The 24,789-nt window shown below is 38.0% G+C and overlaps 1 protein-coding gene across 3 annotated transcripts in view; it reads left to right on the forward strand.

Annotated features, from left to right (window-relative positions):
* LOC134540254 (gastrula zinc finger protein XlCGF26.1-like) overlaps positions 1-9,658 on the forward strand; it is an 84,631-nt gene extending 74,973 nt beyond the window's left edge. For all 3 annotated transcript variants that reach the window (XM_063382882.1, XM_063382885.1, XM_063382886.1), the window contains one exon: positions 126-9,658. In XM_063382882.1, the coding sequence (XP_063238952.1) occupies positions 126-2,056 (1,931 nt within the window). In that variant the 3' untranslated portion in view covers positions 2,057-9,658. The remainder of the gene's footprint in view (positions 1-125) is intronic.
* The last annotated feature ends 15,131 nt before the right edge of the window (positions 9,659-24,789 follow it).

The following is a 24,789-nucleotide window of genomic DNA, read 5'->3' on the forward strand; positions in this document are numbered from 1 at the left end:
AGTCGACAACCTGTGCTGGCGCAAGAGACATTTGGATGTGACAGTGTGAAACGTACATACTGTGTTTATGTACTTACCTTAATTTCTGTTTCATGTTCTGACATTTATCATGTTGTCTTTTGTAGAGCACGGACGAAGCAGTGACTTGTGCAAGCAGGAAGGGGGGACCGTGGTTGCAAGAGACACGGAACCAGCCGTGAATGATCACGAGATGACAGCTCAGTCCAGTCGCTCATTTCAGCCGGCTCATTTGGAGATGTTGAGACCGAGTGTGGAGGAGAAAGGCACAGAAACAAGACCGTCAGTGAATCTCAAGGGAGGTGCATCTGTGATTCCCAACAAAATCAGTGGCAAACACAACAATGGGAGTCCCTTCACATGTTCAGTATGTTCTGCTACATTTGCTAAAAAGAGTAATCTTCGTAGACATTGTATGAAACACACTGGGGAGAGGCCATTCTCATGTTCATTATGTTCTGCTACATTCAATCGAAAGGGTGCTCTTAGCAGCCATTTTATGAAACACACTGGTGAGAGACCATTCTCATGTTCAGTATGTTCTGCTACATTCACTATAAAGAGTAATCTTCGTAGACACTGTTTGAAACACACTGGGGAGAGGCCATTCTCATGTTCATTATGTTCTGCTACATTCACTCTAAAGAGTTATCTACATAGACACTCAATGAAACACACTGGTGAGAGACCATTCGCATGTTCAGTATGTTCTGCTACATTCACTCAAAAGAGTGATTTTCGTAGACACTCAATGAAACACACTGTTGAGAGACCATTCGCATGTTCAGTATGTTCTGCTACATTTGCTAAAAAGAGTAATCTGGTTGTACATTTGAGGATACACAATGGGGAGAAACCATTCTCATGTTTATTTTGTTCTGCTGCCTTCACTTTAAAGAGTCATCTTCATAGACACTGTATGAAACACACTGGGGAGAGGCCATTCAAATGTTCAGTATGTTCTGCTACATTCACTCTAAAGAGTTATCTACATAGACACTCAATGAAACACACTGGTGAGAGACCATTCGCATGTTCAGTATGTTCTGCTACATTCACTCAAAAGAGTGATTTTCGTAGACACTCAATGAAACACACTGTTGAGAGACCATTCGCATGTTCAGTATGTTCTGCTACATTTGCTAAAAAGAGTAATCTGGTTGTACATTTGAGGATACACAATGGGGAGAAACCATTCTCATGTTTATTTTGTTCTGCTGCCTTCACTCTAAAGAGTCATCTTCATAGACACTGTATGAAACACACTGGGGAGAGGCCATTCAAATGTTCAGTATGTTCTGCTACATTTGCTGAAAAGAGTTATCTTCGTAAACACTGTATGAAACACAATGGGGAGAGGCCATTCTCATGTTCATTATGTTCTGCTACATTTGCTGAAAAGAGTTATCTTCGTAAACACTGTATGAAACACACTGGGGAGAGGCCATTCTCATGTTCATTATGTTCTGCTACATTCAATCGAAAGGGTGCTCTTAGCAGCCATTTTATGAAACACACTGGGGAGAGACCATTCTCATGTTTATTTTGTTCTGCTGCCTTCACTCTAAAGAGTCATCTTCATAGACACTGTATGAAACACACTGGGGAGAGGCCATTCAAATGTTCAGTATGTTCTGCTACATTTGCTAAAAAGAGTAATCTGGTTGTACATTTGAGGATACACAATGGGGAGAAACCATTCCTATGTTCAGTATGTTCTGCTGTGTTCGCTCGAAAGAATGGTCTTCGTAGACACTTTATTATGAAACACACTGGTGAGAGACCATTCGCATGTTCAGTATGTTCTGCTACATTTGCTGAAAAGAGTGATCTTCGTAGACATTGTATGAAACACACTGGGGAGAGACCATTCTCATGTTCAGTATGTTCTGCTACATTTGCTGAAAAAAGTTATCTTCGTAGTCACTTTATGAAACACACTAGGGAAAGACCATTTTCATGTGCTCTGTGTTCAGCTAAGTTTGCTGAAAAGAGTAATTTGAGGATTCACATTAAGACAGTACACTTAGCTGTGTAGGCTTTTACAAGTAGTTAGCAACAGAAAAGGAAAACAGCAAATTGTTGCAATTGAAATGTCTTAGAGATTACCTAAAAATAAAAAATAATAATACTAAATAAAATTTAAAAAAATTGGTATTTTATTTAAAAAGTTGAGTTTTTTTCCTAATATTTGACGAAAAGTTGTGTTTTTAAAAATGGATATAATGGCAGGATAATACTGTATGTTTCGCATTATCAATCATTTTAGTGTTTTGTCATTAATGAACAGCAAACACTTGTTGCTTATATTGAAAGTGTAAATGAGAATTTCATTTGATCTTATTTAACTGATATTTCATTATTTTCAATCTCGTCACTTTTATTTTTATAATTTCTTTGCATAAGTGAAGTTAAATTTTTTGAGTAATAAACAATTATGTAGCACCTTTAAAAGTGGATGTATTTTACCAAAACACCCAAATAAACTGTGCACAATTTTTCGTAAAAGTGTTGAAATAGCGCGGTGTGCAGTTTTTTCCAAAACTTGAAATGCCGCGTGGCAACACTGCATAGCACAGGTTACATCAAGCTGCAAAGTTGCCTTGGTCAGGGTGGCCAGACAACCGGGAAATCGGGAAATGCGGGATATAGCCAGGATTTCTTAAAAATCCAGGAATACCTGGAATCAACCAGGAATTTTTATTAGAACCAGGAATTTTTTTATGAAGTAACGATTGCAATAACATACGGCTGTTGAAAGCCTATGATGCAGAAACTTGAACGTGAGCACGTTCACCACCCGTCGAAGCACGACAGTATGCTTGTGAGCTATATTTTGTGAAAGTTAATTTGTTCATATTGCATTTAAAAACTTTTGTAGTACGTAAGAAACCGTTAACAATTCAGACTTCCATACTTATTATGTTTCTGTATTCAAAAGCAACAGCATTTTGACTGAAAATGTTGTTGTAGGGTGGTAGTAATTTCTCGCACGGCATGTTGGTAGCACTAGTTTTGTATATATTTATATATTTTTTACTTTGCGCTCATGTTGTTGCGTCATGGTATCACGGATACTTTTCTCGTGTTTTTTAAAAGTTTAGTTGTGCGGGACTTTGTTTTGAATTTTTTAATCTAACATGTAATTTGCGCAGACTATCAAAATGTCAAAGAGTTCAGTCACCACATGCAATGACAAATATACGGAAGAGTTGAATGGGTGGAGAAAGATCCAAAGTGCAGGACAAATGCCATTTGCAATTTGTGTAATGTTAAAATCAATATCGGTAGCATGGGAAGAACAGCATTAGCCAGCCACACAAGAGGGGCAAAACACGTGCGTTTGGTGTCAAGTAAGAAAAATAATTTGCCACTGGATTATTTTGTGAAGAAAAGAGAAAGATATGTGATTTCTACAACAACAAGTAGTTTGTCTGTGCCATGTCCAAGTACATCAGTTGCGTCACAATCAAATCCAGAAGTTTCAGGTATGACAAAATATTTGCTTAATGAAGATGCGGCAAAAGCGGAAATTGTTTGGTGTATAGCAACTGTAATGAATCACTTATTTCGTAGTGCTGTATCTCTGGCATCATCACTGCCCCTCGTGTTTCCTGACAGCAGTGTTGCCAGTAAAATGCAGATGCAAAGAACTATGTTAGCCTATACAATCGTTCATGGTATTGCACCATATTTCAGAGATAAACTTACAAACTTCATCGAAGTGTGTGACCACATAGTTATTGGATTTGACGAGAGTTTAAATAAAGTTTCTCAAAGGCAGCAGATGGATATTCATGTGAAATTTTTAAATGAAACTAAATCTGAGGTTACTAGCAGATACTTAACTTCTGCATTCCTGAATCGTACATGTGCCAGTGATCTGTGGAATTCTCTTCAGGAATTGAGGATAATTGATGGATGGTCCTAATGTTAACTAAAAGTTGTTAGAGATCTTGAAGCTACTTTGCATGATGGGAGTGCAGATGCACCTCATTTACTTAATTTGGGTACATGTGGCCTGCATACATTACATAATGCATTTAGGGTTGGATTTGCTGCAACTGGCTGGAAGCTATTATCTTTGAAAGATTTGTGCAATGGGAGTGCATGACTTGATGTAAGCTTTTGGACGTACGCCATTGCTAAGCACTTTTTCTGTAGAAGAAAACTAAAAAAATACCCAAAAGACAAAAACACAAATTAAGCAAAAAATTGCTGTTGTCAACATGATATACCGTATTTATTCTCATATAGGTCGCCATCGCAAATAGATCGCACCCATAATTTGAGGTCTTGAATTTGGTATTTAAGATTCCCCCCATATAGGTCGCACCGGTAATTTAATGACTCGAACAGCCGGCGCGCTGGGCACGAAAGAGTTAACGGGTACTGTAAAACTCCGCTACTACGAGAGCTGATAATGGCGTGATAAATTGTTGTAACAACAAGTACTCGCAATAACCGAATATAGAAAATTGAAGTTAAGTTAGATTCCTGACTTCTTAAAATGTCTTAATTATTTTAGAATATAACTCGAAAACAGTGCTTTGTGTTGAAAAAATGAACATTTTAAATCGCAAAATATACATATTTTATAACATGAAAAGTTGCTTTTATTTCTAAACATGTAATAATTTAAGCCTAGGCGTGTAAAAGTACGAGTAATTATAGCAGGAGACAATCTAAAATGTACTAGGGAAAAACGTAAAATCACGAATGTATAAACGTAACGGAATTGTCAGGAATATTACGTAGCTGCTAATACTGTATTTATGTCACAACTTAGCTGAAGTACTGGTACGAGACATAAACTTCACAAGATAAAATGAGCGGAGTCTTGGTAACTCTTTTATACGTATTATATAATTTCAGAATTATTGTACAGTTGACGCATATTTTTTAAACTAACCATTTATATCTGGGAATCGTAAATAATTAATTATTGCTATCAAGACATCAAGATTAACGTAAACTTGAACACGTCACAGCAGCGAGAAAACTGGTGCGTATACCAATAAACTGGTATTAGAACTGGAAAAAACTTGCACACGGGAGGTGTAGCTTATATTTTTTTCCGCTACGCTCGCTTCTATTGGCTGGCTGCTGATGGAAGGTCACAAGTCTGGGCGGAGCGTTGAGTGAGTTATACTGCGCATGCGCAGCTCAGAGAACAGAGAGAGCCAGCCGGCGGCTACGTCGCGCCATAACAACAGCTGATCGTCTACAATGACCTTTCTCCAAGCACGGCGTGCTATTGACGGTAAATTTCCATCAATTTTCGGCCCTTTTTTTAAATTTTTTTACTGTGGTGCAATGCTTATGTATAATGTAGCCCGTATTTGTTCTGAACGCTGCAGGATGCGACTGTATTTTAATTAACTTTAACGTATTTCTTACTTTTCCCTTTATTTACACTTTCCCACTTTTTACACTTTTTTACTTTGTCCCCATGAAAATTGCAAATAAGGTGTTTTGCTGTAAACTTCTTTTTCGCACTTTAAAGCAAAATATTGCAAAAAAAATTCCTCAAAAATTTTTCTTTACGTATAGGTTGCACTAAATTTTTTTCCCATCAAATCTGGTAAAATTGCCGTGACCTATATGCAAGTAAATACGGTAAACACCACATAATATTCCATAACAGGAATATGGTCAACAAACAAAGAAAAACAATGAAAAATGGACTAAAAGATTGAAAAAACCCCTACAAATGATGACAGCACAAAAATATTGAACCAAAAAAAAATTCAGCACAACAGTTGAAACGAGACAAAAACACGGCAAAACGAAAAATACGAAACAAACACAATAGTTTTCAAAACAGAAACAAGCAACGTTTCGGGAACTGCTATCTGCTCCCGTCCTCAGGCAGAGACACACATGGTATGAAAACACAGGTGCGACTGAGTAGGGGCCATTTTTCATTGTTTTTCTTTGTTTGTTGACCATATTCCTGTTATGGAATATTATGTGGTGTTTATATCCTGTTGACAACAGCAATTTTTTGCTTAATTTGTGTTTTTGTCTTTTGGGTATTGTTTAGTTTTCTTCTACAGAAAAAGTGCTTACGAATGGCGTACGTCCAAAAGCTTACATCAAGTGGCTGGAAGCTAGTACAGTTTTTGCGTGCTCTATACAATTTGTTCAAAAACTCCTTCCAGAAGAGGAGACTTCATTCGGTACTCAAAGTCAAATAGATTCCCCTTGAAATTTTGTGCGGTTAGGTGAGTGGAAAATGTTATTCGCTTCCAGAGCTCAGGAAATACTACCAGATTTGGTTACATATTAGAGCTGGGCCGATGCCAATCCCCGATCATAATAATCGGCCAATTTTGTTAATTTGGCCGATCATAATGATCAGCAAAACGTAGCCGATTATTTTAGCCGATCATTGGTCTCCTACTGCAAACTTATAACATTGAATAATTACCTATACCTAACAAATTTCCATGTTTGTTTACAGTACTTTTCAGGAAGAAAATTCAATAATTCATCAAAAAATAAATGATTTAATAATTATAACTAACCACACACGAAAAAAATATACCAATAAAGTAAACAAATAGCGTAAGTTTTATAAACTTTGAACAGTTACATACCTAAGTATCAATTTCCACGTATATTTACAGTACTTTCGGTAAAATAATTTTCCATTATACTATTTGCAAATTTATTTCTTATCATTTACGAACCGAAAACTATGTATTTGTTTACCATTTACGGTTAATATTACCGCAATGGCGAATGGCGACTGTTGTTTATGTTGGTTATGTGACGCCAGAGATGTCGCGTGACGGAATTCGTACGGATTAATGGCGCTAGTAGTCTCGTGGTTAGAAAACAACTAAGTACCTCTTCGGGAAGTCATCTATTTATTTTTTTCTCGCTAAATATGGCCTATTGAAAGTTTTTTTTAGCGAAATCAATATTCTTATCCTGTTTGGCGGGAAATAAAGCTTATTTTTCTTTTGTATAAAAACCTGGTTGATGAAGAGTTTTGTCCCCCATTTAGTGGTACAGTATAACCTTGTTAATCCGTGACGCGCTAATTCGGGAATTGGATAATCCGGGACGATTTAAAAGTGCAGAAAAAAAAGAGAAGTAAAAATTGTCAGCGCTTAAAATTAACGTCACGCGGGCCGGCGGCCGGCAAACACTGCAAGCCATCGCGTGGGACGCCAAACTTTGACAGCTGTTTGTACCGACCCTTTGTGTCGCCCCCCTTTCAGCTGTCACATTTGTCACTCTTTAAACTTGAGGTGGATGTCCTGACTTCTGCTTCCGGTCTCCCGTTTGTTTGAATGTTGCTTCACGTGCTGCTGAGTTACTTTCCGCCCGCCAACGCATGGCAGGCGCCTGGCGAGTGACATGTCTGGCTGGCATTCGGCTTGGGTAGGGAGGGGGGAGGGGGAAATGGGGCCTACTCAAAATTTATGTGTGCAAGGTCAGCATGATCTTATCTTTCTCTCTTCGGCTGCTGTAAATGACCGTGAATTAATGGCTAGGCAGTGCCGTATTTTTTTAAGCCGAGACTAATTCAAAGAGGGCCCTTACCGTGAACGGATTATCCGGGTTTATTATTTTTTCTTTCAAAGGATTTCAATTATCCGGGCATCGGCGGGTCCCAATTAACACGAATAATGGCGAGTTTACTATTTTTTATCCATCTGCTGCCAAGGCGCAGTAAGCCTCGGGAGATGTTATGTTACATGACCTTGGCCTTAACCCAGCTGCACGCCGGTGTCTGAGAAGCTTGACAAGACCTTCCGGGCTTTTAATCGCTAGTTCGTGAAATTCGGTAATCCGTGATTATCTCGGTCCCGACCATCACGAATTAACGAGGTTCTACTGTATTTCGTATTTACAAATTAACTTACAATCGGGAATTATTGAAAGTTTGTTGGCGGCACTGGGGGGAAGGAAGGGCAATAAAAATATCTTCGCTGACCTCTACTGACACACGGATCATAGAATGATGGAGTTATGATTAATTATTATTATAATAAACAATTATTTAATTAGAATTAAGGACAGTGTGTTGAGTGACCAATAATGCATTATTGGAATTGAAGCATGCACAACTTTATAGTGAAATGTAGGTTTAGTAATATGGTTTTGGTTGTAATTGTAATTAGTATTGAAAATTTAAATTTGAAATTCTCTCCTTAAGTAATTCACACTTACATTAAAAAACTGTCAATTTTAAATCCTGTAATGTTGCTTGGATAGGCCACACATTTCCAGTGTTTTTTCAGGTTGTTTAAAATTTAGTTTATTACAAAATTAATCAATTCAGAGGTACTTGAAAGGCTCTAATCGTCTCAGAAGATCGGCAAGATCGGCAGCAGATGATCGGCATCGGCATGATTGGCAAAATAGGTGATCGGCCCAGCTCTATTACATATGCTGATAGGATAACCAAAGAGAAAAAAGTCCCTAATTGTTAAAGTTTCAAAATTGTGTCAGAGTTATTACAAGACAAATTATTAGGGCCAAAGCTGGCTTTCTTCAGTGCTATGGCTACTGAAGTGGAACCCTTTTTAAAGGAATTCAAAAGTGTTGTCCCATTGGTTCCTTTCCTTCACAGTGCTCTCCATTCACTGTTAAAATCAATCATTGGAAAGATTTGTAAAAGAAGATGTGCTTAAGAAGAAAGGGCTTTCAAAGATTGATTTGTGAGCCAGTGAAACCCTTATACCTGCAATGAATATTGATTTGGATTTTGCTACAAGAGATTCTTTAAGGAAATTGAAATCTCATGTGAAAAACATAGACTTACTTCTCTTCAACCAAGATTGTGCAAAATTTTACAAATACTTTGCTATCAAGATTCTCTTAAAGACACCTCTGGCATACAAATTAGCTAAGTCTGTAACCTGTCTGGATCCACTCGTCATTGCTAGTAGTAGCGCATTGGCACAACAGAGAAACACTTGTTGAAAAAGGATGGATCAGTGGATTATTTGCAGAGAAAGTAAAAAGTGACTTCCAAAAAATCTGTAATTTACCAAAAAATTCAAGAATGTGTTAAATCATACACAATAAGTAATTCACGTTTGGACCATTTCTGGATGACAGCAGTTGGATTGAGTGAGCTCTTTCCAAATTTTATGTCACTTGTAAAAATTGTGCTTATCTTATCTCACGGTAATGCATCTGTAGAAAGGGGCTTTTCAATAAATGCTAAGTGTGTTGTAGAAAATCAGCTTGAAGAAAGCTTAATAGCTTTGCAACAAGTGTATGACTATGTGTCAGTTCTGGGCAGTATAAATAATCTTCTGATAGATAAAAGTCTTATCCATTCTTGTAAAATTGCTCATTCAAGGTACAAAGAACATTTAGAACTGAAGAAAAAAAGAACGCAAGAAGAAATTACCAATGCTCAAGTCAAGAAACAAAAGGTTTTGGAGATCAAGAAACTGGAGGCAAAAAAGGCCAAACTACTTGCTGATGCAGCAAATATGGCTGCATTAATTGAAGCGGAAATTGCAATGAAAAAACAGTAAAAGGTTTGCATATTTTGTGTAAATAAGTTGAGTTCGGCAAATACAGTTATCCCTCGATTAGTCGGACCTCGATGTTCCGGACATCGGATAAGTCGGACAACCATTAAAAATAAATAAATAAATTTAAAAAATTTGCAACAGACAATATTAATTTCTTTAACGTATAAGGCACCACAATAGCAATGGCGGTGTTCAATAATGTGCAAAAAAAACAAAGTATGTACAGCGTGGTATGGGCCGATTCTTAGAAGGGGAAATTAGTGGCAATTGGGATGTCAGAGACTTGACACAACTATACAACGCTGACGAGACGGGGCTGTTTTGAAGATCACTACCAGAAAACACACAGGCTTACAAGCATGAGGGTACTGCACCTGGACGAAAACTTAGTAAGGAGAGACTTTCGGCTTTACTGTGTGCAAATCATACGAATTATGTTATAAAAGTGACAAAACTCAATAAGTACATTTACGGTGCATCGTTTTATTCAATTGTTATGTAGTAAACTAATTTTATACAATTAAATATATATATATATATATATTACTAGCTGCCCGACCCGGCTTCGCACGGCTATACTAATGGAAAAAAAGTTAAGCCACATCTCCCATTTACAGTAATGGTAAATAAATAAAATCCGCGAAAAAAATTATTACAATGCTGTATAATGTACTGGAGAGAAAATGAATAGCACCGATGGTTTCCCGACTCGTGCACGCAACGTACAACTGATGTACCTGTACTTCGCTACGGCAGTCTACAGACAGATCACTCTTGCGCCGCTCATTATACATGCCCCTCCTTGTGGGTACGCCACTGCCGCGCGATGCCCATTGCCATGGAGACGCAGAAGGCATGAACAATGCAAAATCCTGTTCTCATGCAGACAAAGTACCCACTGTTGCCTGGTTTTAACCACCCATGGGATATAATTTTTGGAAAATGTCATCCTGCGTAACATAAGGAACATTACTGTGAGGTTTCAAGTCTGTAAAATATATATACTTGAAAAAAGGGGCAATTTTTGATATTTAAAGTACGCGCAAAATTTCAACGGTGGTGAGGACTGCACTAACAATGAAATAGTCGTTGCCATAGAGACGAATGAATCATCAACAAAGCAATAGCCGTTGCCATGGTGATTTCCTACCAAAAACTGGAAATTTTGATTTATTACGCCCCCGAAACTCCCAGTGGACCAAATTGTGAATCTAAACCATCCTCGAATCCCCGTGAACTCACACAAAAAATTTCATCAAAATCGGTCCAGCCGTCTAGGAGGAGTTCAGTGACATACACACGCACACAAGAAATATATATATATATATATATATATATATATATATATATATATATATATATATATATATATATATATATATATATAAAGATAATATAGGCTACATTAAAATTTTGCGTAGTTCTGATCGAAAATAATATAATGTTTAGAAATAAAAAATAATTATATTTTTTGGTATTAAAATAATTTTTGATAATAAAATTTTTGTAACAAAATACGAACACACATATATAAAACCAGAGGTCCTCTAGAATTTTGATTTACAAGTTCCAAGCAGAAATTGTTTATTGTTAATTTTAATGTATCAAAAATCATTCATATAAGAAAAAAGAATATGTATATCTCAATAGATGAATACACCCTATCATATGCATTAAATATATTTTAAGTAATCCTTAAATAAGACCAAGTTTATTGAGTGTCGCAGTACGCAGCGTGTTTCTAAGCACGTCGGCCGTGAAAGATCAGTACGGCCGCAGTACACTGCAACGCTCGGGCAGCTTTAATGAGGCAACTAATTATGCTAGACTCTTTATAAATATACTATCTTAAAGCTAAAAGTATAATTATAAACATTTATTTAGACATTTTTTCGCATTGGGCACTTCAAATCGGTGTAAATCGTATTTTTATCTGGGTGGCAAAGATAAAAAATATATATGTCGTGAATTAATCGCTTTATATCATATCTTAAATATTAAATATTTAATTTTTTTCTTACATTAATGGGTGTATTACAGTTTCTAGATTATTTTGGTAGGTTTACGGACAGTCAAAATTAAAAACTGTATAAATGGGTAGCATTTTAATGGACTGATGTAAGTTGCTGTCACCTAGGACTTAAATGCAAATTTTCGGTGATAACGCACAAGGTCTACAGCGGTAAACTTTCGGTATGTTATTAAGCATTGTCAACTCTACCACAGTACAAAAATTCAGCTTTGGACAAATTTTTCACATGTTGTCTTGGTTTCCTGGAGTAACACGAAAGTCTAAGCGGGGAAGGGCGGCTACCTGATCCGAGAATGAAGGATAGGGCGAGATGGGAAGTGAAGATAAGAGTTGGTTGGGTGTCCGTGTTGGAGAGAGAGAGAGAGAGAGAGAGAGAGAGAGAAAGGCGATATTGTGGAAGACCTTCGAAAGATTCCCGCTAGATGGCAGGCCTCAGAGCTGCAACATTCGACAACCTCCCCTCACGGAACCTCTCTCGCCACTAACTTGCTAAATCTAACCCGCTAGCTTATATACGTGCTGGCTGGCCTTACAGTAGTAATAAACAAGCATTTATGAAACACTTAAGCTCATTTCCAACAAATTCTGACGAATGACTGTTTTTTGTCCTGCACCAATCCCCTTAAGCAGAGAAGTATAAACACACTATTTCTCACATATTGCATTTTTTGAATATTATGTTTTATATGTATCGTAAACATCACTATAATCCCCTCTTGCTCTAGACTATTTTGCAGTACTGAAATTTCATTATCAAAGACACTATTTCTGTAAATGACATTAATGACTTTGGTATCGTGAATCATAACATGACCTATTTATTGGAGAACTTCATGATTCTGAAAAATAAAACTTGTGGGGGACGTGAATTATAGATAATTAAAACCAGTATCGTTAAATACACTACAACGGGTGAGACTGTAGTCTACTTCTCTATTCCTAGAAAATATTTCATTACCAAACAATCAATGTCTGTATACATTATGAATTACTGTTGTATGGTGAAATATTACAGCGCACCCTATGTATGAGAATTTTTCATGATACTGAAAAATAAAAGGTGCGTGAATCATGAGTTACATTGAATTAAAGTTATCTCAAAATACAGTAGACCGGGCGGGACTGTAATGTACTTCACGTTACAGTGAATATTTTTGCTATTAGTTATTACTATCAATAAATTATTTACTGGTATTGCATAATACAATAGACAGGTCGGGACTTTAGTCTTCTTTACAATGCAGCAAATATATTTCCTATAAATTCTTACTTTACTGGGTGAGGACTGTTGTCTACTTCACGATACCATGATTTCTTTTTCATATAAAAAACTTTTTATTTTTTTCAAATAATTCTTCCCCATTTTAATACATATAATAGACCGGGTCGAACTGCATTCTACTTCATTATAACTATAATTTTTATTTAAATGATCACTTTTAACAATTTAATTACCAGTATTGCATTATAGACTATACCACATGGGACTGTATTTTACTTCATGATACCCATTAATTTTTAGTTTTGAAACATATTATTTCTAATTAATGAAATACTGGTATCAGAAATTACACTCAGGCTACGTCATACCATGAAGGTTTTTCTTATGATGTTATTACTTTCCATAATTTATTTGCAAAGGACTAGTTTGCTTCACAATATTGCTAAAATTTTATTGGAAAATGTTTCTCTTTCACCACTTTAAATTATAGTATCCCTAAAGAATAGAGTTTGATATTAAATCTACTTTATGACTACCTAAACTATCATTAAATCCACAACTGTCACCTAACACATATCACGACATACACATAAAACAACTACAAAACTTTAAAACTTCACTTCCATACAGCCCCACTTACCTTTCTTGTTTTTACTGCAGTGATTCTATACTATCAATTTTTCCTATTTTACCACTTCATTTTCCTGTCTCGCGAAATGCTAACCCTTGTTTGTCCATTTACTAATATAATCTCAATCCACACGTTCTTTCTATCTACTGCATTTTTATAACAATCTGTTACAGATATACATCATCTTGCTGCACACATGTTCACTACAAATTTTAATATTCTTAATACCTATAACGTAGACAAAAAAAACTACGTAACACAACTCGCACCCCTAAAAACACAAACAAATGAACACAATAACATCAAAACACTTACCTCCGGTACTATCAACACCTTCACTTCATTACTCTGTTCCATTACTATATTCCAACATCTTTGGCTTACTAAAATGAAGTAATTGTTTTCCCCTCTGTTCTTTTCAATCAATTGGAATTTGGTATCGTGAAATGCACTTGAGCCTAATTTAGTTGCCGCTTCACTGCGGTACACAAAACAGCAGCAGTTGTTAGCCATTTTACATTACTTTATGCTTTTTACCATAAACCACGGTAACATGTTGTGATTCACAGTTAATACAGGAATAAAATATTATCTACCTGATATCTTGCGATGTGTACGGACATAAAGATTTTTCCTGGAAATAATGGTACATGCATATTACTCTTGTGGCAAGAATTGAGAGTGCTGAAAAAAAAATAACTTGCAGATGCCAGCACTGGTATCTAGAATGCTATAAGTATTACAGAAAACTGAAAAGGCAGTTTATAATTTTGAATATTTCCCTAATTCTATCAAGCATTTAATAGAATCTTGAAATATGGTTACCAATTCTGTTTTTAAAAGTATTATGTGAGTCTTATGCTAACAAACAAACATTTTTGGTTATGGCCAAAATATTAACGGTGCAAGGCTTATTCGAGGACGTAGTTTTTTCAGGTGAATACCGTAATTAATTATGACTCTTTAATTACTGTGTGTATATTAGTATTTATGTATTTGTAAAAGTGATTCTTAGTGTGCATTCTACATTTCATAAAATATGTTACAATTTTATTTATATGATGCCTTATATGAATCACAGTTGATCAATTTTAGTTTTAAACTGTGGGTAATAGAAAATTGATTCATATCAAAAGTGCATAGTTTTATCTGAGTTCATCACTTAATTATCTTGTTATGGTGTACTGTGCTTATAAAACAGAAACAGATTATGTTTGAAACCTGTTTATTTATGTTACTGTTAAATGTTAAGAAATGACACAAACAATTAAATATGAAATAGCACCTGTTCATTGAAGTTGTGTAACATTATTATAAAAAAAAATATGTTATAGACTATTATTTATAAATATTACTATCAAATACTTTTATTTGTTGTATTCTGGAGACTTGTAATAATTGTTTTTTTGTTTCATCAAGAACCTTTTAAATGCTATGTATCCTAATAAACAATATTTTTATATTGTATGACTAACCTTTGCAGTTATATGACTTGGTATTTTGCCAGAAGTTTGGATAAAGTTGTGAGAAAATTTAAGGAAAATACTAACTTTATATTCATTTGAAAGTGATGAAATCATGAAACTGATTTATCCACTACCACTAGCCTTTTGTGTAAAAATATTTTTACGTTGACAACTTGGGCATTCTAGCCACGATGAATATACTTTTTACAAGCACAACACTGTTATAGTTAACAGTTAAACTACATGTAACCCAACCTGACTATCTATAATTGTACGTAGCGATAAGCATTACACAAGCCTGGTAATAGTAGTGAGTAGAGTTCGCTCTAATACTATGTTATTACTAAAACTGTGCTATGTTTTCGGCCAATCAGAAGCTGTTAACATCATACTACAGCATCATATGAGAACTATTTTCATAATTAATATAGTATGTTAACTAGATTGTACCGAATATTATTTTCTGTAGTTTATAATGTTAGAATGATTGAGTACAAATATAAACATCAAGGTCCAATTTCCTAAGGAGAAAGGAACTGATATCTGCATTTAATTTTGTGATTCCTGTGTCATGGAATTTATTCTGTTAATACTATTTTTTTTTAAAGTCTAAAACAAACAAAACAGGGCAATGTTTATGTCCGTTGTAGCCAGGCCACTGTGCTAGTTCTGTTTTGTGCCAGTGCTCATCGCTATAACTATCAATGTGTTACTATAATGTTGTTTGTGGCAAGGCTGTTAGCCATCTGCTATTCCGGATTCTTCACGTGCTCACTGAACACGCTGTTGAGCGATCTGTAGCCACAGCGGTGCCTGCAGGTTGCCTGTCAGTGGCAGTGTGTGTGTTAGCTTTTATTGACATCCATGAAGACAAGAACATTATTTAACTGCGGCACCGATTTTTACTTTTCAACTACTTACCTGAAATACAAACAGATTAGGAAATGTGTAGGGCACAAATAACAGTGAGTTAATTAAAATACTTAACTGTAATAAAACATGTCTAACGACTTCTAGTTTTATAAAAAATTATAATTAATTTGTATGGTTTCGCATCGCTCTGTTATGCACAGACGCCTAAGACGATGAGATCCCCATGAGTTTAATGGGCTCTGAACCATTTTGGTACCAATAAAATAAGTAAGAAGCTAAATATCCCTACATCGACCCTAGCTGCAGCCTGTGCCAGGAATCACGGTGATGTGGCATACTAGAATACTTATATCTATCCTATAAATATACAGTCCAACATTGTGTGTTCCAAAAAACAAAAAAAAATAATAATGTGCCAAATACATTCTTAAGGCATGGTTGCCTATGCAGGGAGCACATAATAATTTAGAATATTTTTAATCAAGTTCCTAGTTTGTAGGTTTTGATTGTTCTAATTTTTTCCATAGTTTCAAGGCGCTGTCTGGAGGTGGTTGTAGCCATGCATTACCGGTGGTGCATGCATCCATGATTGCAACCATGTATATAATTGGAAAAACAAAGTCTTCAAACCTCTGCACAGCAGAAACATTTCTGCCCCTGCACTCTTTTCTACTGGACCGTATTCTTGGTCCTGTATTTCTCTGCCTGCTCAATGCACCCCAGGGTTTCACTTGTGTCTATGAACAATTTAACAAATATTAATCCACATTTAAGACAGGTGAGTTAGTGATGCCTGCAATCGTTGCCATGGCTGGCCAGTCTCCGCACAAAGCACACAATACGTGCAGTCCTCTTCCTGAACGGCTGATCCCAGCACGACCAGGCGTGTAGGCTTCGGCCTGAGACGCACCCAGGTCCCTCCTTAACTCGGTCCCTTCCTGCAAAGTACACTTAATTCTGTAGAAAGTGATCGGCCCCACTACTCTCGCCACACAAGTTACACATTTTGTATCACGGGTTACGTATGTATCATGGGCTTCGAGGACCTTCCGTAATGAAAATTTGACATCACGAGTGATGGAAAAGGGAGAAGTTGTTAGAAAATTTATAAAAATAAAAAAAAAACATTTTCAGCAAATGAAGTTTTTGCAGATTGTCGTGTAGTTTTCAGAGTTACAATGACAGTTTGATGCAGTTATACAATCAGGAACCAACTATACACAAATATTTTATGAACTACCGTATTTACCCGCATATGGGTCGCACATTTTATGCATATTTTTTTTGTTTAATAACATGTACTACAACATTTATCCAAAATTTTACATTTTTGGTATAAAAAAAATTAACATTGCACTGTGTGGTTGAATATGTGTGTTTTATGTGTATCTGTATTGGTGTTTACTAATTATGTCATGAGTTAGTATAAGTTGTTTAATGAAAGCATCATGAATTGCGCTGTTGAGATGTGTGTGCTGCCTGTTGGGCAGCTACCGGCCGCCACCGGTAAGTGGCGTGGCTGTCTGGCAACCGTACTGGCATCTGGCAACAAGAGAAATATTTAAAAATAAACCAGCCAGAGAGTGAAAAAGGGTGAGCGAGTGTGTATGACCATGCAGCATTGTTTATGGTTCTCCCTCTTCTCGTTGTTGTAAATGTCCGTAAACTTGATCCGTACACAATCATCACGTCCATCTCCACAGGTGTTTGTGATGAAGCTGTATGCAAACACTGTTTTTTGGCATGAGATTTCCCACACTCTACTACAACATTGCATGACAGGACTGCTGTTTAAGGGCATGCTTGTTTTTATTGATAGAAAGGATAAAACAAAAAGTTGAGCATCATGACATCATTTGTCTCTCTGGGAAGTATAAAAAATAGTAATCTTGGGCCATGAAGGATGAAAAGGGGAGAGACGAAGAACCGGTGCCATGTTTTTGGAAATAAGTTGAGACACGTACCGTAAAGACTTAACTTGTATTCTACTGGAGACAGATATATGGTGCTACCCATATTCAAGGGTGGCCCTTACCGTTAAAGGTCATATTTTTTTGGCACAAAATTATTGGTGCGATCCATATGCAGTGGCAATACTTCTGCTGGTAAATACGGTACAGCCATTTTCCCTGAGTCTTACTTACCTTGTAAAAAATTTTACTTACACCACAGCCATATAATAGGCATTATCTGTTTTCTTTGCTTATTTATTTTCAAGTTCTATTTATCAATTTTATTTAATGTAACATTAAAAATTAATAAAATGGTAATTGATACCTCATTGAATAATGACGAGGTATCGCTAGGCAGTCAACAAAGTTGTAAAACAAGTTTTGATTCCAACAACCAGCATGACTCAATTAAGGAACACAGTTGGTTCCGTAAGGTTTGGACACCTCTTGACTACGTTTTCCTGTTTAAAGTGTGAATCAAAAGTTATCTTTAGGCAAAATTATAAAAAAATACAAAAAAAATCATGTTTACTGATATTTGCAATATTTAAAACCAATTATATTATTTATTTTTTTTTAATATCTTAGCTCTCGGCATACGACATACTGCATTTGGCTGTGACTCGTGAGGAATACATTGAGCAAGTTGCTCCCCTGGCCCCACACTTTGTCTCGATCATCCGAATGAAGCAAGATTCGTCTCTGAACTCGGTTGTGCCTTTCCAAGGCAATCGGTTATGGTTTGGAGAGTAATGAATTTCCAGCTCCTACTGAATTGTTTTCTTTGTCCGGAGCGTACGTCAAGAAGGTGCTTCTAGAGCTCCATTTATTGGTGAACTGTTCATTTTAATGACGGATATGCACGCCGCATACTGCAAGAATCATCACCAGATTCTCGGAGCACGTGGGAATGACAGTTTTGGACTGGCCTGCATAATATCCCGATGTGAATCCCATAGAGCATTTGTGGAATAGTGTAGGGAGACGTGTTAGGAGCCATCACCATCCTCCTCCTAGTGACTTAAGTCAGCTTCAAATTTCTCTTCGTATACAATGGGATGTGGTGTCGGTGGAGTACTTATTCAAAATGTAATAACTTCAATGCCTGACTCGCTTAGTGCCATTCGCCGTGCAAGAAGGGGTTATACCCGTTATTAGGGGCCAACACTTGTCAGGGAACCTCGTGAAAAAGAATTATCAGTTTTTAAATAAAGTGTGAATTTCGTATTTTTGTCATTTGTATTTATTTGTACAGTATTATTAATAAAAAGTATTTGTGATGAACTTTGTTTAATAAGGGGAAATCAGTTTTTTTTTTTTTTTTTTTTTTTGCTAAAATAAAATAATTTTGTAAATACATGTTAACTGTTAAGTCTTAGATGTTGAACCAGCTCAATGAGGTTTAGGTTTGCTTGTAGGAAGTATTTACAGACTGATTTTTATTTTGTTTGAGCAAAAACAAATATACATATACTTAATGTTATAATATGTGGTTTTAAAATGTTGCAGGTTAACATTTTAGCAATGTCATAGAAGTATAAATTATGTGTGTACCTTAGTACATTCTTTCATTTCTTGAGAAATCATTATGTTGCACCCGTCTGCCTATTACTGTGCAGTCGGGCCTAGGTGGGTTCGAGTGCCAAGCGGTACACTCACTGATAGCCAAAATTAAGGGATAGGTACCCCAAGAAGGAACTCCATGAATCTGTGGAAGATCTCTTTACTCCTGCTCCCAACTCTACACTTCATTTACGTACAAGCCAGCTACAACCATAATTACATTTTAGGCATCCGCTCCCTCCGACAGCCTAGCTTCCTCTGCTCGCTGTCCCCCAGCGTCTCTCATATCAGTCCACCGCCAGCAACGCCCTAATCAAAGTTCAGTTTTTCAGGCGTCCGGTCAGGAGGCACTCCGGCTTCCAGGAATCAGCAGCGACGCACAAGCACAATCATCCTTGATTTGTACACCATACAGAGTTCCACAAACAGTTCTGTGTACATGCCTGCTGACGTTTTCAGATTACAAACATTCGCTATGCATCAGCCGGCTAAGTATGCATGTATCCTTTCCACTGAATCATAAGAACCAGGGACCGGAAAGTTACTTTTAAAAAGTAACTCAGTTACAGTTACAAATACTCCATTGGAAATGTAACCCTGTTACAACTACAAGTTACACTACTGAAAATAAACCAGTTACAGTTACAGTTCTGAGAAAAGTAACTGTAAGTTACTTTAACAGTTACTTTGTGAAAAACTAAAAATGTGATACGTAATATTTTTATAGTTAAAAGCTAATAAAACATATTGTGTTTAGTAAAGATATATGGGTAAATATGTACAGTCGCGGTAGATGCCAAAAAAAATGCTAAAAATCTGAAAATACTTTTATTCTGTGCTCTTTCACTTCCTCTTTTCAAATCAACTGGCGGAGGTAAGAAATTCCAACTACTTTAGGAGATATCGAATTTTTAAATTTCATCATATGTAGAGTCGCGGTAGATGCCAAAAAAAAAATGCTAAAAATCTGAAAATACTTTTATTCTGTGCTCTTTCACTTCCTCTTTTCAAATCAACCGGCGGAGATAAGAAATTCCAACTACTTTCGGAGATATCAAATTTTTTAATTTTCATCACAATACCTGCGTAGTATGCGGCAGTTTACAGTTAAAAATGTTTTTTATTATTACATATTTTGCACTGTACAGTTTTGATATTTTACAACAGGACACTCCAGCACTCAGTGCTCTTTTGCCTTAATATAATTTTAAATTTATTTACACTTTCTATTTGAGTAGTTGAGAAAATACATTATTTAAATAAAAGGAAAATTTTAAAAAACCTTTTGCTTTGTCTTTGGAGTCTTTTTTGGACTCAATGATCATTTGTCCGGGTTTTGTTAGGTCAGGTCAGTTACATTATAAATGATTTAAAACTAAAGAACCATTAAATTAAATTCACATTATTTTTAATGTCCGCTTAGTTTGAAAGTATTTATAATGTAACTGACCTGACCTAATCGACCATTTTATTTATTACGCATTCAGTAACACACGTCAAAATAAAAAATGGCGACGTTCGAAGGGTTAAACGGGCGTTGTATTGCTAAATTAAAAAATTCGATATCTCATAAAGTATTTGGAATTTCTTATCTCCGCAGGTTGATTTGAAAAGAGGAAGTGAAATAGCATAGAATAAAAGTATTTTCGGATTGTTAGCATTTTTTTCCGCATGAATAAGCAGGTATTGTGATGAAAATTAAAAAAATTCGAATCTCCGAAGGTAGTTGGAATTTCTTATCTCCGCCGGTTGATTTGAAAAGAGGAAGTGAAAGAGCACAGAATAAAAGTGTTTTCGGATTTTTAGCATTTTTTTTTTTGGCATCTACCGCGACTGTACATATTTACCGATATATGTTTATTTAAACTGAAAATTTTTAAATAGGTCTTAAATTACATTAAGTAATGCAAATATTAAATAAATGACAATCAAAATACGAGCGCAGGCTAGCCAACAGCAGTTTTACAAGTACAAGCAATACCATCGCAAATAATATGCTTGTCGGGACTTTCGTTCTGGGTTTGAAAGAATTAACAAATCGTTGTTCGTTCAATAAGAAATACATTTTAAAAATGTAACTCAATAAGTAACGACAATTATCGTTACTTTAAGGCAGAAAATGTAATTCAGTTACAGTTACTGAAAACGTAATATATTGCGTTACCACGATCGTTACCATAAAAAGTAACTGTTACAAATAACGTCGTTACTAGTAGCGCGTTACTTCCAGTCCCTGATAAGATCTACATATTATCTTTATTAATGTCTTAAATTGTATATTTAAATTAATTAAATACAATACAATACAAATAATACAAAGAAATAATCTTGTCGATATGTCTATCGAACCGGAATCCCAGACACAACAATAATTAGTACCATCTTGTTAAACAGAATTATTGTTGGTTTATAAAATGGGAAATTATTTTACAGTTTTCACCATAAATGAAGACTTAAAAAGTTACAGCCATTTTAAGATATTAAAATAACGCCATTCATAAAATGTCCCCAGAAGCAAAAAGGGTATTATACCAAGAACATCAAAAAACCAATGAATCACTCCAAAGCAAAATTGATACAAATATTTATTTTTAACAACCAATGGTAAATTCTTTTAAACAGAAATATACTTTTTTGAAGGGGGGTTGGGGGATTTTTCAATTGTTCCCTTAAATGCATACTTCAGAAGATAAAAGAACTTTACTGTTTTGGTTGTTGTAATATAATCCAATTTATATATAGGTACAGTGATTGGTGCTTCTGGGTAAGTTCAAATGGGCCCGGATAATCGTATCTGGTCGCTTATCACCCTGTTGCCGGGTCGGTGACAAAGAGGGGTAAGTCGTCTAGGTGTACCTTGCCCGGCCGTCCACTGGGAGTGCGTACTGTGTAGGTGGATGGACCGGTTCGCCACAGAATCTGGCGAGGTTCCCACCACTTGGGAGCCAGCTCCATACAGAAATTACATTTCCCGGAAGATAGGTTGTGCTACCGCACATACACCCACTGACTGGGTTCAAGTTGTGAGGGTGGGCGGGTGGACTAGGGTGATTTCTGTACCAGAAATTGCTCTTGTTGTATGTGCGCCTGCTCCCTCATGGCAGCGATCTCCTCCCCCTATAGGTCATCGGTAGCCGCTGTGGCTATCCGACATTCTCCAGGAAGAGCCAGGTTCTGCCACAATAGCACCTCGGCCGGAGAGTGACCCGTTGCTGCATTTGTGCGTCGGCTCAGGCAGTATAATAGTTTGCGTAGGTGAATTTCCCACTTTGAATGAACATCCCCGAGACGGAGACGAAGCTGAACCTTTATCTCCTGGTTCCTCCGTTCAGTGGGATTCACCCGGGGGTGGTATGTGGGTGTAGTGTGATGAGAAATCCCCCACCGGGGGCATCCAGCATGCCAGCGCCTCCTTGTAAACTGGCATCCATTGTCCGTCAACAGTACCTTCGGGAAGCCGAACCGTGGGTAGATCTCCGTTTCCAGTAGGGATCAAATGGTGGCCGCCCAGACGTTCGATACTGGGAAAGCCTCAACCCAGTGGGTAAAAAGGTCGGTTATCACATCCAAAAACATTTTCCTGCGGGAGGTATGGGGGTACAGCCCCATGATATCCAGAGCCGAAGAGTGAAAACGTTCGCTTGATCTGCGAGGCTACTGTTGTTCCACTCCGTTGGCACGCCGCGACTTGAGCTGCTGACGGCTGGCATTTCCGCACATAATCACGGACGTCCCAGGCGGCGCAGAGCCAATGGAACCTCTGACGCAGCGCCCCTTGGGTCTGTTCCGCGCCCGGGTGGCCGGCCAGGTCGTGGTAGAAGCCCAGAACAGCCGTTCTGGCAGCTTCGGGTACAAATGTCCTCCAGGCCTCTATGTCCCCCAGCACTCATGTCTGTAGCTCCCCATAGACACACCTGTGGTAAGGCTGTGTCTGCTCCCCGCACCTGGCCACTCACTCCCTCACCCACTCGTTCTGTTGCGCTCCCAGCACAACATGATGTAGGTTTGCAAGAGTGTCGGGAAGGCAAGTGTCTGGACTCAAGTTGGGAAGAGTGGGGTATAAAACCGCAGATCTGTCTTTCCCCGGACTTGCAGCAGTGTGCCCTACCGGAGATAGCAGCTCCTCCCAGCTGCCCTCATTATGGTATTCGGTGTTAGGGTCAGAGTGTCGTGATAGTTTGTCTGCCAGCTGGTTTCGCACCCTGGGATGTGCTCGATGCGGAAGTCGAAGTTCTGCAGCTTCAGAGCTCACCGCGTGAACTTTGACTAGCGGCCCTGTAATGGGTCAAGCCACGTGAGGGACTGACTATCGGTACGGAGGGTAAAGGGCCTTTCCTCCAGGTGGTGCCTGCAGCGTCCTACTGCCCACACGACCGCAAGGCACGCTTGTTTGTTAACAAGATAACGGCGTGCCGCTGGGCTGAACTTGGCGCTCGTGTATTCCATGACGCACCGTTCCCCTTCTAGATCCATCTGTTAAGGCACTGCCCCCAATCCCTCTTGACTGACATTGTTCTGTAAAAACATGTCCGCGGGGCGGAGGTGAGCGAGTGTGTGGCACACTCGGAACAAGCGTTTCACGTCGGCCAGCTCGCGGTCCGCCCCTTGAGTCCACTGGAACCTGATTTTGGGGGACAGGAGGGCCGTTATCTGCGCAGTGACTGTGGCGAAGTGGGGGATTAAGACTCTTAGCCAATTGAGTAGGCCTATCAGCTGTTGCAGCTGTTTGCGGGTGCGTTGTGCGGTTTTGGCCTCTATTAAATCAAGTTGTGCTGGCAGGGGCTGACATCCGTCTGTGCTCACAATGTGGCCCAGGTATTCCAGCTCCGTCGCGCCGACGTGACATTTGTGGGGTGCGCAGGTCGGTCCGTGTCTGGCCAGCCGTTCGAGGACCATGGCAAGGTGTTGCACATGTTCCTTCCACATCCTCTACCAGACGATCACGTCGTCCAGATAGGCCGCAGCAAACTTGCCTACAAATCCATCTAGGACGCGGAACGTCATGGTCTGGAAGGTCGCAGGGGCATCTATCAGCCCGAACGGCATGGCGCAGAACTGAAACCTGCTGCCATCAGGTGCGGTGAATGCAGTGTTGTGCCTGTACTCAGGGCATACCGGCACCTGCCATAATCACGATTTAAGGTCTAGGGACTTGAAGATGCGGTCGTCCCCCAGCCCTGCCTGAGCGTCTGTAATATTGAGAGGTAGTGGTGCAGGGATGTTAACGGAGTTGATGGGTTTGAAATTGACACAAAACATGAGTGAGCCATCCTTTTTCGACATTACCACCAGACAGTTGTAGGGCGACTCGCTCGGTTCGATTACTCCGTCATGCAACATTTCGGATCTGGATGGCCTCGAGTTTGTGGGGTCCGAACCCAAAGGGTTTGAGAAATTTGGGTTCATGAGTGCGGTTGGGAATGGTGTGATGAGTCACGGTTGGTCGGCATATGATGTCAGCAGCCGCAAACACATGTGGGTGTTGTGCCAGAACATCTTTAAACCTGTCCACATGTTCTGAAG

This window comes from Bacillus rossius, chromosome 16 (assembly GCF_032445375.1).
Source record: "Bacillus rossius redtenbacheri isolate Brsri chromosome 16, Brsri_v3, whole genome shotgun sequence".
NCBI classification, from domain to species: domain Eukaryota; kingdom Metazoa; phylum Arthropoda; class Insecta; order Phasmatodea; family Bacillidae; genus Bacillus; species Bacillus rossius.